At 43.3% G+C, this 14,973-nt stretch overlaps 1 protein-coding gene and 1 long non-coding RNA gene across 2 annotated transcripts in view; one reads left to right on the forward strand and one right to left on the reverse strand.

Annotated features, from left to right (window-relative positions):
• The window catches only part of RNF150 (ring finger protein 150), a 253,046-nt gene that overhangs the window by 46,253 nt on the left and 191,820 nt on the right, over positions 1-14,973 (reverse strand). The window contains exons 5-6 of the mRNA XM_082463426.1: positions 8,098-8,194; positions 2,247-2,457 (exon numbers count right to left, since the gene is read on the reverse strand). Of these exons, the coding sequence (XP_082319552.1) occupies positions 2,247-2,457; positions 8,098-8,194 (308 nt within the window). The remainder of the gene's footprint in view (positions 1-2,246; positions 2,458-8,097; positions 8,195-14,973) is intronic.
• LOC309661650 overlaps positions 1-14,973 on the forward strand; it is a 110,238-nt gene that overhangs the window by 43,140 nt on the left and 52,125 nt on the right. The window lies entirely within an intron of this gene.

Genomic DNA, 14,973 nt, shown 5'->3' on the forward strand with positions numbered 1-14,973 from the left:
ACAGCAAAGGAAAACATAAGATGAAAAGACAACCCTCAGAATGGGAGAAAATATTTGCAAATGAAGCAACTGACAAAGGATTAATCTCCAAAATTTACAAGCAGCTCATGCAGCTCAATATCAAAAAACAAACAACCCAATCCAAAAATGGGCAGAAGACCTAAATAGACATTTCTCCAAAGAAGATAGACAGATTGCCAACAAACACATGAAAGGATGCTCAACATCACTAATCATTAGAGAAATGCAAATCAAAACTACAATGAGGTATCACCTCACACCAGTCAGAATGGCCATCATCAAAAAATCTACAAACAATAAATGCTGGAGAGGGTGTGGAGAAAAGGGAACCCTCTTGCACTGTTGGTGGGAATGTAAATTGATACAGCCACTATGGAGAACAGTATGGAGGTTCCTTAAAGAACTAAAAATAGAACTACCATACGACCCAGCAATCCCACTACTGGGCATATACCCTGAGAAAACCATAACTCAAAAAGAGTCATGTACCACAATGTTCATTGCAGCTCTATTTACAATAGCCAAGACATGGAAGCAACCTAAATATTCATCAACAGATGAATGGATAAAAAGATGCGGCACATATATACGATGGACTATTACTCAGCCATAAAAAGAAACAAAATTGAGTTATTTGTAGTGAGGTGGATGGACCTAGAGTCTGTCATACAGAATGAAGTAAGGCAGAAAGAGAAAAACAAATACTGTACGCTAACACATATATATGGAATCTAAAAAAAAAAAAAAAGGTTCTGAAGAACCCAGGGGCAGGACAGGAATAAAGACACAGATGTAGAGAATGGACTTGAGGACAAGGGGAGGGGGAAGGGTAAGCTGGGACAAAGTGAGAGAGTGGCATGGACATATATACACTACCAAATGTAAAACAGATAGCTAGTGAGAAGCAGCCGCATAGCACAGGGAGATCAGCTGGGCGCTTTGTGACCATCTAGAGGGGTGGGATAGGGAGGGTGGGAGGGAGACGCAAGAGGGAGGAGATATGGGGATATATGTATACATATAGCTGATTCATTTTGTTATAAAGCAGAAACTATCACACCACTGTAAAGCAATTATACACCAATAAAAATGTTAAAAAAAAAAAGATTATCAGCAAATACACCAAAATGTTAAGAGTGATTATTTCTGGGTAGTGGGGTACTGAGTGATTTTTGCATTCTTTTTTTATTCTCTTCTTCATTTTTCAGTCTTTCAACAACGAGGACTGTTATGTTTCTTCATCAGAAAAATGCGTCTTTAAATTTCAGCGTGAATGATTTTTTGAACTGCATAAACATCACGAATAGGTAAAAAAGAGGCCAACTTAAAAGGAAATATCCCAACGTGCTTTCATCTGCTCTGCTCCATTTCCAAATTTTCTATAGTGAATAGGTTACTTCCATCAAGGGAAAAAACACACCTCCTTTAAAACCTGCAATATTCATCCACCCTTTTAACCTTAAACCTAAGTTAATTTGCATGCTGATTTTCTTAGAACTCCTCTTATCTCTGCTGTATTAGACGGTAGAGTAAATACTTTAGGTTTGAGCTTCAACCGTATGCTAACATAGCTATTCTAATATTTTTATAACTACCCTCAACCAGAACAGCATTTACTTTGAGTCTGTGCAGGAGATGCGGAAGAAACCCTAAAGATATTTTAATACGTCACTATGCATAGGGGTTTAGGTGGTACTGCAAGAATGCCCATCTAAAGGGGTTCCACTTGCCTCTGAGTCCTGCAGCAACGGCGGGGCAGAACCCTCCTGCATGCTGTGCAGATCAGCTCAGACAGCCACCTGCACACTCGGGAGGGCTCAAGCCCGTGTACACGCACACACACGCACGCACACGCACATGAGTGAGTGGGTTGTGCCCTACCCCAGTCCCACTGAACATCGCCAGCGTTGGCTCTTCTCACCTGCCTTCCATCTTCAGAGGCCAGCACCACCACCTGGCCTGGTGTTTGGGTACCATGGGGCGTGTGCAGTGCTGTGGCGTCAGCGTGTGTAGGTGGGTGACACACACAGCTAGCACTGTTGTCTGCCCTGCTGGCTCTGGAGTAAGCTGGGCTTCTCAAGGCCCGTCAGGTACGACTGTTTAGCCTAGCAACGTTCTATTCATTTAATTTTTCTTTCTTCTTGAGGAAAAGTGCCTTTTTCCAATTCCCACGAGGCAACAGCCTTTTGGAATATGGCACTGGTATGTGGTGCAGCAGAACTTACTGTTGGTGGTGAAGATGATTTCTCCCTCCTGCGGGGTGGGATCTGTGTCCTGGACCACCTGCAAGGCTCCCACAGTCCGGACAGCAGGGTCCAAAGTGACTGAGCTTTCATTTACGGTTGTGTCGCTTGCGCCGGTGATCTGGTTGGTTGACGGACCTCCCAGAGATCCCTCGAAGTCAGTGGGCAAGTCGTCCATGCAATCGGCATTGGGCTGACAGGAGCAGAAAAGGACCTATCTTAGTGTATATCATCAAGTTAGAGATGAGATGTCTACAGCCTAAATATTTTGTCCTGATGGAAAACCAAGTTCTTTACTGTTTTCTTCCTGAACCACTTTATTGAAAAACATTGCACATATAGTTCCTGTAATTAACATGAAAACATCTTCCAAAATTTTCTTTCCAAAGGTTCCGTTTAGATCTACAGACAAGGTTTTAATTCCAGGAGTAGCACTAACCATACATTAATATAATTACATGGGGAGAATAATATGATACCTATTTATAATGATAGCTCTTCCTTACCTATAGCGTTTACTTCTCGTATAGGAAGTAGCTGACAGCCTGATAATTAGCCCCACAGACCCATGTGTTGTTTGCAAACAGACTGATGGCATGAGAGGGGAGACAGAACCTGACTCGTGAATTGTGCATCAGAGATACACACATATACATAAACAAACGAACACACAAACACAAGAGCACAGGGTGAGGTGTTGTTAAACACAAGCCAAAAAACCAGCTGCAGAGCAAAGCCCTATTTACATAACATGCAATTGATGGTACATTTGTCAAATCCTCTAAGTTAAAATCTTAGAATCATAAAACTAGGGTGAGACCATCTACTTTAATTACCCACTCACTACAGGACTCTCCCTCCCAATAGTCCTCACAGCTCCACTTGAAAAATGTAGAGACGGGAGTCTCTGTGCCTCGCAAGGCAGCCTCTGTCGGCCAGCTTCTCTTATCGGGCAGCGGGGCAGTTTTACTCTATGGTCTCAGTTCTGCTGGCTGAAGTGGTGTTGAATATATTGATCTCTCTTCCACAAACAGCTTTTAAAAAATGATTTTCAGTTGTTCTGCCTCTGACAAGCTCATAAAAATTATTTTTTAAAGGTGGTGGAGGAGAGCTATGGTCTTGAGAACGGCTGTTAATCACACTTTTTGCTCCACTCTGGATAGTGACATTGCCTCGAGCGACGACAATGACACGGTTTTGCACCCCATCCAAGGATGCAGGTCAGGGTGGGCAGGCTTGGGTGAGGAGAATCCTAGGTTGACACTGTCTGAATTAACACCACAATGACTAGATTGTGTGCAAAGTTCATTGAAAGAGAAAACCTACCACTCACGGGCTCATTGGGAGCACAAAGCAAGAAATTCAAACTGCTGAACTCTTGTCCTGGATTTCCACTCTCAAACCAAGTCTCCCAAGCCCCACACCTGTGTTTCCAACAGTCAGCTGGAAATCTCCATTATCCCACAAAACCTTCAAATTCAGCTCATTCCCTTTCCTTCATATTCCCTTTGTGTTCTGCTGGCTCCATCTCTCTTGGCAGTGGGCCAATTCCTTGAAATTTGAGTTGTCGAAAGTCAGCTCATTGAATGACTGGTCCGCCAAATTTACTGATTGAGATTATTGGACAAGAGCGGGTATGTTCTGAATGCTTCTTACCCCATTACCAGTTCCCAATCTCCCTCTAGTTCCTTCCCCGCTATACTTATTCTCCACTTTTTCACCAGAGCACTCTTTTTTTTTTAAAAAAAAAAAACACACAGATATGATTCTTTTTCTTTTTTTCCTCCTAAAGAATGAATGACAAGCTCCTTAGTATAGCAAAACAGGCACCATACAGTCTGGCCCCAGCCTTCTTTTCTGGCCCTAATACCTTCAGCCTTTGGAAACACACAGAATAAACTATATATTCCCTATTTCAGCGCCTTAGCATATGCTGCTCTTCCACTCGGGATGACAGTTGCCCAAATCATCATCTCCTTCCCCTCTCCCATCCCAAGGTCTCAAACTAACCCTGGTGAACTCCTAATCATCCCTCAACTCCCAGGCCAAATGTCTCTTTGCTAAGCAGTGCTCCCTCCCAGGTAGTCATCTTTGACACTGTAACTCTTTTCACACTTCTCCCACTGTTACAGTCATTTGCTACTGTGTTAGTCTCACTCTACTAGCCCACAAGCTTTTTTTTAAATTCCAGTTTTACTGAGATATAATTGGCATGGCATATTGTATTAGTTTAAGTTGTACAACATGATGATTTGATACGTGTGTATGTTGCAAAACGATCACCACAATAAGTTTAGTTAATATCCATCACCTCACATGGTTACAAAATTTTTATTCTTGTGATGAGAACTTTTAAGATCTACTCTCTTAGCAATTTTCAAATATACAATACAGTATTGTGTATTGTATTAGAGTCACCACGCGGTGTATTACATACCCGGGACCTACTTATTTCGTAACCGGAAGTTTGTACCTTCTGACCCCCTCACCCATTTCACCCTTCCCACTTCCTGCCCCTGGCAACCACAAATCTGTTCTGTTTCTATGCCACGTAGATTCCACACACAAGTGAGACGCAAGCTTTTTAAAGTGAAGCAATTACACTATATTGACCTTGAGTTCCAAGCCCTCACATAGTACCTGACAATTATTAAGTGCTCAGTAAATGTTGATTTGGAAATTTTACCTAAGTCTCAGTTTACTGCTCTGAAAACTTGGGAATGTTAGTATCTGCCCAGATCCGAGATCAGTGAAGGGAAGATTTGAGAAAATACTTAAAGAAATTCAATTTCTGGGCAAAGGTAAAGTACGCCTTTGAAGGGTAGCAGAGTATGCCACTGCCAAAATATGCTATGTTGGCATAGAAACTGTTTTTAGCTGAAACAATTGAGAACTGGGTAAAGAAATGCTCTCTGCCTTCCCCCTATTTGCCTAAAAGCAAGACATAAGTTTGTAAGGGGGTCCCCCTCTCTGTACCAGAAAGGGAAGAACATTCTTATCACCAGCGACTGGGAGTTGACGCCAAAATGGAACATACAACAAACCTAACTGACATGCCCTTATCTGCCATTGGTTTCCCCCATATATTTACCTCCCCGGCAATCTGCTGTCCTAGAAACTCAAAGTCCTTTCCCTTTGTCTTGTCACTTCTCTAAAAATTCACTGCTCTTTTTGGAAGATGCTACAGAAGCCGAAGTTCTAACCACCCCTCTGAGTCGCTCATCGCCAAGTGCTCCTACGTGCACACACGATGCGTGTGTTCATAGACTTCTGTTGGATTTTCTCTTCTCAGTCTGTCTTGTACAAGTCTAATTTACAGGGCCCAGCTGGAGAACCGAGGAGGGCAGAAGAAAAAATGACTTCTTTCCCTCCACTATGCTATGTAAAGATGCAGATCCAAATTGTGTGCGGGTACCAGGGAGGAAAAGAGTCCCAAGTGAGGACCCCTGTGCTGGCTGCTCTTTCAGCCGTAAGCATCTGACTGTGACCACAGATGCAAGAACAACTGACGTATTTTTCACAATGTTGACTCTGCTTGTTGATCAAGTTCCCGTCTTCTCTCTTTTTTTCTTTTTATAGCGTTATTTTATTAGTTTTGAGGCAGGGTGTTCGCTTTTACTTTGTGGGCTAGCAGGAATAGTGTTACGTCTCTAACAGAGGTGAGTAGAGGAAAAGAGAAAGAGCGAATTAGCTCAGCGAGGCTGTTAATGAGAGCACGAACGGATAATGTGGCTTAGATACGATACTTAACAGACCCACCTTACAGAACCTCACAGTTGATATCCACTCGAAATGGTTCATCAAATAGAATAGTATTTTGAATAGAAACCCGATTTATATACCTCTGAGAGAAATGACAGTCATAATGTTTAGTAAGAGATGTCAAATACCATCTGTAAGTGAACAGCCTATAGGTTTTCAAATGCAGGTTAGCAGGAAGAACTCCTCAAATACACCAGATGCGAAATAGTTAGGGACTAGTGAATATACCAGCTGCACGGGATTTTCTATTCGTTTACAATCATCTTATTTATACCAGGATAATAGTGATAGGAGACGGTGTGTGCTGGGATAAAAAAGGTCCATGTTACATGGTACCTTATAGGAGCACTCACGGATGTGATCTGTCATCCTGCAAAGACACCCCCTAGACCTGACTGGAGAGAAATAGGATGAAGCACTTGAATGTAGATAAGGGGATTGAAAACACTCTGACAATAAAGGACCTGCCCCTGTCAGGTTCAGTCTTTTATTTCTCTTGGCAAAATATAATGGGAGAAGATACCACTGTAATAGGAATTTCACCATCCGTGAGCCGTGCTCTCATTCTTTAGTTCATTTTAGAGAAATCCACTTACAAAATGAAAATGTCCCCAGCTCTTAGCTTGCCACTTATATTTACTTGCCTTACGGCACGGGCAGGCACAAGGCTACTCAGTTAACAACAACAAAACAAAGACTAAAATCAGACACCGGTAAGGACCAGTTAGAGCCAGAAATGTGGAACATGCAAACAGCGAGTTTAATTTTCTAAGTCCCTAGTATCTGAGAGAGATGTTGGGTTTTTACTCATGTTTCATGTTCACTGTCAGTGATTTTCACCTTGAAGGTATTATGCCTTCACAACTCTGGTCTGAAAATTTAATGCATTGCCTTTCAAAACCTAGCTCAAAGCTATAGTCACACAAATCGATTTGTGTTTGGTGTATCGACTGTTAAAAAAAAAAAAAAAAAATCAGCATACACCTGGCAGGGAGGCAGGGTAGAAAATTCAGCCAATCCATGACCTCGTGATGCTTCAGGTGTGCCCTCTCAAACAGAGTCACTCTGATCTTCCTGGGATAATTAGCCCTTTGGCATTAAAGGAAGCCTTTGATATCTGATCTGATCCTTTCTTCTTCAGTGACATCTTGGGACTTTTAAAATTCTATTTATTCTCTGCCATTAGTAGTGAGGAATGACAAGAGGAGGAGACAGCAAAGCGGAGGGGGAAGGGGGAGGCCGGTCTCTGTATGCTGTTTGTCTAGCTTCTTTCAGACGGCGCCTACGTTGTTCCCACATCTCTGCGCAGCCCTCGGGTCTGGTGGCCTGGCTTGCTTCCTGCCCTCACCACGGCAGATGGTGTCTCACCAGCCCGTGGCCTTCACTCGATATGGTCCCTGAAAAGTCTTTCCCTGGAGCATCAAGCCAGCCAGCCGGGGGGATTCTCTTTGCACAGGGGGAATGACTAAGTTTGATAAAACATATAACTGAGGACGCCAGCTTGAGGGTAGCGCTAGAATTCAGTGGTTCTGGCTCTGGTTTCCTCCTCACTCAAGCTCGCCATGGAGATATGAGTTCAGCAGAGGCCCCAGAGCCAGATTCCCAGTGGCTGGCCTCCCCTCCCATCGTTGGGAAGAGCTTGTTTCCTCTGGAAGCTAGGCGATGGTGGGGCAACATCAGAAAGGGTGGCGTGCGGGTCTGCTTGATGACAGCGCAGGTAAATGACACAAGAGTGTCATCAGTGTACAACTGGTCCCAGAGGCCTCTGTGGGTGTCCCACCTGCTCTCACCCACTGCAGCCCAGAAGAGGGGCCTGTGAGCTGCTCAGGCAGCATCTCAACTCACAGACAAATACAATGGACATGCCGAGAGGGTCACGATGTCCTCAGATTGAGAAAAAGTGAGAGGAGAAATACATCCAGGCATGGGAGTGCTCTGAGGGCCTCATCAGGTGACGCCACTGCTATGGGATTGAGGGGACACAGAAAATCCAGGGATGCTGTTTTTGCCCTGCTTTGTGGGAAAGGCAGAAAGACAGACACGACGATGCTGGAGGCTGTGCTGTGCTTACCGGGATCCCTAGGGCTTTAAGAATGTTCATCTTGCACATGGGACAGGTGCGATGGTCTAGGAGCCAGGGGTCAACACAGGACTTGTGGAAAAGATGCCTGCAATGAGAACCATACATCTTAGCGCGGCGGTACCTGCGGAGAGCACCTAGTCCACTCCAGCCCAGAGACCTGTCCAAGGTCACGCACTGCTCGCTGGCAGAGCCAAGACTCGGACCTCCACCTCCGAACACCTGGGCCAGTAATGCTTCCTGTTACACCCTGCGGTGATACAGTCAACATCTGTCTGGCCCCCAGGAGGGTCCTCTATGATTTGCAGCTGAGCCTTCCAAGTTTCAGAAAATGCAGAGAGTGTAGAAACAGAGAAATTTCTCTCTTTCTCGACAGGAAGAATCTTGAATGGAAAGAAGGCAAGTGGGGAAATCTGCGCAGACCTTGCAGGATAACCTGAGAGTTGCTACTTTTAAATCAATCCAAAATTTCTTTTCCTACAGTCAGAAGAAAACTGCAAAATAAAGCCTCATTTCTGTAGCTATTTGGGGTCTCACACAAAAGGGCAGAAGAGCTCCTCCAAGCATTTCACAGCACAAGTGATGTTTTAAGTTGATACGGCTGGTGGCTCTCACATCAGAAGCCAGAGTGAGAGGTACCGTAAGCTTTCCTGTTTGTACAGCTGATGCGTTCAACTCCATCACCAGCCTCATGCGCCAGCCCTCTGGAGCCTTCCTCTGAGTGACAGGTAAGGGGGGCATTTAGTAGGTGCGGGGGTGGGGAGTCCTGACTAAACTTCCTCTCAACGTGGCCCACAAGAGCCCACTCAGAGACGTTAGGGGCTGCTCGAATCAGAAGCTTGTCTTCTCACGCACACGACTCCAGACCACAGGCAGAAGCAGTCAGAATTTCCTGCCTGGGGCAAGAAGAGAGAGAACCATCTGTCAAGTATGAGGGCATCCTTAGGACACGCCATCCATGCTGCACTATTCCTGGAACCCTTGCACTCTCTTCCCTCACTCTCATCTTTTATTGTGCTAACAGTTGTAACAGCTGTCTTTGCATTAGAAGGCTTGAGGTTCCAATGCGTACCAAGGATCCCTCAAATCAGAGAAGAGTTCAAGACGTGCCACTTCTGAAACTGACGTGGAGAACCCATGTCCCAAGGATAGCATTAGCTGTGCACAGGACATGATCGGACTGGGGATTAGGGAAAGGAGAGGAGCAACCTGAATGTGTCGTGTGTTTCCAGGTCATTATTTAGAATGCCCTACAGATTCACTGCTCACAAGTAAATATATCCCATTCATTCATTCCTTTATCCGTGCATCCACGAGACAAGTAATATCTGCCAAAAACTGTGCTCCTCCCTGGGAATCAGCACGATAGGGATTTGGCTCCTCCTCTTTGGGAGGATAATCGGAGAGGCAGACACTAATAAAACAGAGATAAACTACTTCACGACAATAGCGCTAAGTACACATTAGCAGAACACGGAGTTGGTAGGGGGCTTGGACCTGGGAGATGTATCCTAGTTTGGGTACACAGAGAAAGTTTCCCTGACGAGGTGCCTTAGTTCAGACCCCGGAGGGCTACACAGACATTGTCCACAGGAAGGGGAGGAGAGGAAGAAGAGTCTTCTAGGCAGAATGACTGGCTTGTACAAAAGCCCTGACCTGGGCACAGGAAGAAGGCCAGTGCCAGGGCAGCAGCAGGAAGGAGGGGCTGATGCGGGGTGAAGCGTCCCCCTGCACCCCTACCCCAAAGCAATAATCGACCTCTCTGTGTTCAGGCTCTACGTTCAGAAAACAAGTGCCTGATCTAAATTTGCTCACCCACTGGTGTTCCTTCTGGGGAAAAGAAAGTCAGACATTCTGGTCCCTTTGACCATTCCTGGGAGGCAGGCTCTGTTGTGTTTCCTGCACATGTGCTGGAAGTCAGAAAGACAGCAGGGTCAATCATTAGCTGTTTTAGCCTAAATAAATCACAACATTCCCACGTCTCCTCTGCCTCATGTGTAAGATGAAGGTACATCTATTCCTGCAGAGGAGGCTTCCCTGAGTCTCCCACACACAGAAGCTGGTACTTACTCTTACACCCTGAGTGACTTCTCTGTCTGCACTGGTCATTCTTACATCTCCTCTGTGATGGTTAGTTTCATGTGGCCACTTGGCTAGACTATAGTACCAGTTCTTCAATCGAACACTAATTTAGGGTAGTCTGCAGATGTGATTCATATCTACAGTCTGTTGACTTTAAATAAAGGAGATTATTCTAAATAATCTGGGTGGGCCTGATCCAATCAGTTGAAGAGCCTTAACAGCAAAACTGGTTTCCCTGAGGAAGAAAAAACTCCGCCTCAAGATGGCAGCACCAGCCCCTGCTCAGCGTTTGCAGCCTGTAGACCTGCCCTACAGATTTCAGGCTTGCCAGCCCCTACCATCACATAAGCTAATTCCTTAAGAATATATAGTGGGATACAGTGGCTGTCTGGAGAACTCTGACTGCTACATCCTCCAACGAGAATATAAGCTCTACGAGAGCAAAATCTTCATTTATCTAATTCACTGTTAGATCCCCAGCAACTAGACTAGATCTTGGCACACAGAGGATGCTCCAGAAATATCTGCTACATGAATGGATATTTCTCAAAAGGCCTGGAACTCCTCACTGCCTACACATGGCCATCAAGTCCCACGGACTCATTCTTCCTAAATCTCTTCTACCTTCATTGCCTATTTTCTTTTTGCCATGCCACTCCCTCATTCATGATCTCATTAACTCTTTTTCTGTGTTGTTGTACTAACATCTAAACCGCCCTCCACGCCACCAATCTTTCCCTGTTCTTTTCATCCCACTCATCCTTGCCAGATTTATCTTCGCCCAGAAAAGTGCTAGTTACGTCACCCCCTTGTTCCATTCTGTTCTGCACTAGGAGCTGGGCACCAAGATGAATAAGACAAGGTCCTTTCCTTCAAGGCGGTATCACAGTGCTTCAGTGGTTCCCTGGGAACTCCAACAGAAAAGGTCATTGAAGAGTCACCCTTATGGATCCATCGTTTTCTGGCTGTTTGATCTTAGGCAAGGATTAGCTCTCCAAGACTTCATTCCTCATCTGTGAAATGTTTTATATGGAAATTTTGTCTTATATGGTATGGAGTTTGCCAGTGATTGAGTCTGTGTGTGTGTGTGTGTGTGTGTGTGTGTGTATTTGTGTATGAGAGAGAGGGAATAAATAATGTCCATGAAGCTTAAACTATAAGTCCTGATCATCCTTAATTGTAAGCTATCATTCATCTTATTAATACCACTATTACATCTTGTTTTTAGATATTAGGTTATCACTCTGATTTCTACTCTAAACTTTCTAGTGCTGAAAGCAAGTAACTGTAAATTTAAAAAAAAATCAAAGGGGGAACTAAGGACAACAAAAACAGTGCTAAAATGATACACAGGGTGATCGTGTTGGCTATTAACTAACATTCATTTATTCCTAATACCATATTTCTTGTGTTGACCAAATAGGAAGACTACTTCCTTACAATTGGGATTGCAAACAATTTTTTCCCTCCCATATGGAAAGAAAAATAAAAGTCACTAGACTAAATAAATAAAGGAACAGGGAAAGAATCTGGAGTTTAGTGAAATGCACCAACAGTTCAACAAACATCTCTAGGGCCAAGTCTATCTCACTCATCCTATTTGTACAATTCGCAGCAGGGCACTGTCCCTTCCCACGTTGTAACAAAGGCTGCATGAGAAAGTACATACAGAGGAACAACGGGATGAGATAGTCTATCTCCTAACGATCCTGACAAGCTGGAAATACAACCGAGGGTTGACCAAAACTCTTCTCCTATCTTATTCACCAAAGGGAAGCATACCTTTTACAAAGAGTTCTTCAAACCCCTGACAAAAGATGACGCCAACCACTGCATCATAATGCTGAGATGATTATGAATAATATAATAAGTTCCCATTTGGGGGGCAGGAATGACAAACCCCTGCTAAGCTTGTTTCCACATCTTTGGATTCTTATTTATTTATTTATTTATTTTTAAATTAAAAAATTTTTTTTATTGAAGTATAGTTGATTTACAACGTTGTGTTAGTTCCAGGTGTACAGCAAAGTGAATCAGTTATACATATACATATATCCATTTTCTTTTCAGACTCTTTTTCCCATATAGGTCATTACAGAGTATTGAGTAGAGTTCCCTGTGCTATACAGTAAGTCCTTATTAGTTATCTATTTTATATATAGTAGTGTGTCTATGTCAGTCCCACTCTCCCAATTTATCCCTTTCCTCCTTCCCCCCCGGTAAACATAAGTTTGTTTTCTACATCTGTGACTCTACTTCTGTTTTGTAAATAAGTTCATTGGTACCTATTTTTTAGATTCCACATATAAGCAATATCATTCTTGTTTTCTATTGTCCTTTCACCTATATGTGCGATTCCCCCCTCAATTAAATGACAGGTTTTCCCCACCAGGAGGTAGAAGGGGACTGTTCTGGCTTTTCTATCTCATTTACTTTTGCAGGCTTTCTTAGACCCTGCTACCCTGCCACGGAGATTAGGATCCTGGGGCTTTCCTTTGGACACCAATGCAAGCTGTTTCATTCCCCTTGATGAAATAGTGCTCAAAGAACGTGAGTCACTCAGGGACCAAAGAATCCCATTCTCCTAGGCAACATGTTTAGATAAGATCTATCCAGTGCTTCTATGGGGAGTCAAAATGTTTCTTCAGAGCTTCTGAATCTTATTTGCAAAGTTGTCAATGATTTAAGAGTCAGTGTTTAATGAATAAACAGAATTTAATTAATAAACAATATCTACTGGTTATCAAATGCCTGCTTTGTACCAAGCACGTTACATACATTATTCACTCACGACAGCCCTATGAGGTAGAAATTATTGTTCCCATTTTATGGAGGAGGAAGCTGAAGCTGGTTAAAGTAAATTAAATTATCCAAAGAGCTAGTAAACTGCAGAGCTGGGACTCAAACCCAGTCCTACTCTCGGTGTTTGTACCCAAATCTACACTCCACGTCCTTCCTTCCCACACTGAACTGTCATGAGCAAGACAGGGGGAGTTGTGGTAACTTTGTTTATTTATTTATTTATTTATTTACTTATTTATTTATTTTTGGCTGTGTTGGGTCTTCATTGTGGCTCACGGGCTCTAGAGCGCAGGCTCAGTAGTTGTGGCGTATGGGCTTAGTTGCTCCGCGGCATGTGGGATCTTCCCGGACCAGGGCTCGAACCTGTGTCCCCTGCATTGGCAGGCGGATTCTCAACCACTGCACCACCAGGGAAGCACCCCAATGTATTTTTGTGCTCCAGCTTCAAGGGGGCAGTATCTTAGTTACAGAGGTTGGGAATTGAGCAAAACCAGAGGAAAAGTCACCTGCCTTAAGTGTATTCATTTGGCTACAGAAGGAAAAGCTGTCAAATATTGGCCTCATCAGGCCTACACTTAGCTATCAGTCTGCTTGCTTTATTTGGAAAGACGGTAACACGCCTCGAAATGCTTTGTCCTCCCCCGCTCTCCACTGCCCAATAAATCTGGTAAATGTTAGTTGGCAGCTCCATTACTTTTGCACAAGTTTTCAAATCTGTATCATGAAGTATCACAGAAAGAAATATCCACTTTTTTTCAAGGCTCTTCCCAACCTGGTCTGGTTTCTCTTTCCTGCCTTAGCTTTCTAAAATACAAATATGATATCACTCCCCACATGTGAAATGCTTCAGCTGCTTCCCACTGCCTACAACACAAAGTCTCAGCACACAAAGAAGGCTCACCCAATCTGGTCCTTGTCACATCTTCTGCTCTACCCCCATGTTTACCTCACATTCTCACCATAACTCTGGAGTGTCCTTCTCAATTAAAAAAATTTTTTTTTGGTGTGGCAAATCTTGCTCATAATTCAAGTCACAGCTCAGATGATCCTTCTCTTCCCTGAACATCCCACCCCTTTTCTCCAAACTGCCAAGGACAGTCGGTTTCTTTTCTTTTTCTTCCTATTTTGTTTTCTCACATATGTCGCAGCAGCTGAGTATGTGCTCTGCTTTCAGGGTTTGAAGACCCCTCCTTAGTTCTGTGATCTTTGGCAAGTAATTTAAGTTACCTGTGGCTCAGTTTTCTCTTCTATGTTTTATGACAATGTCCTTCAACTGACAGCCCTCTGAAGTAATAGTCTGTGATAACCCAACAGAGGGTTTTTATCACAGTTAAAGGACAAAAGACACAAAGAAGAACAAATGGAGCCCAAAGTTAGTAGAAGGAGAGAAATAACAAGATTAGAGCAGAAATAAATGAAATAGATGCTAAAAAGACAACAGAGAAGATCAATGAAACTAAGAGCTGGTTCTTTGAAAAGACAAACTAAATTTACAAGTCCTTAGCTAGACTCATGAAGAAAAAAAGAGAGAGGACCTAAATAAATGAAATCAGAAATGCAAGAGGAGATGTTATCATTGATAACCACAGAAGTACAAATGACCATAAGAGACTATTATAAACAATTATATGCCAACAAGTTGGACAACCTAGAAGAAATGGATAAATTTCTAGAAACGTACAATCTACGAAGACTAAATCATGATGAAATAGAAAATCTGAACAGACCAATTACTAGTAAGGAGATTGAATCAGTAATCAAAAATCTTCAACAAGTAAAAGTTCAGGACCAGATACCTTCACTGGTGCATTCTACCAAACATTCAAAGAAGAACTAATACCAATTCTTCTCAAATTCTTCCAAAAGATAAAAGAGGAGGGAACTCTTCCAAACTCATTTTATAAGGCCAGCATTACCCTGATACCCAAACTAGACAAGGACCTCACAAGAAAAGGAAATACCGGCCAGTATCCCTGATAAACA

The sequence above is a fragment of the Balaenoptera physalus genome (assembly GCF_965194825.1).
Source record: "Balaenoptera physalus genome assembly, chromosome: 5".
NCBI lineage: Eukaryota > Metazoa > Chordata > Mammalia > Artiodactyla > Balaenopteridae > Balaenoptera > Balaenoptera physalus.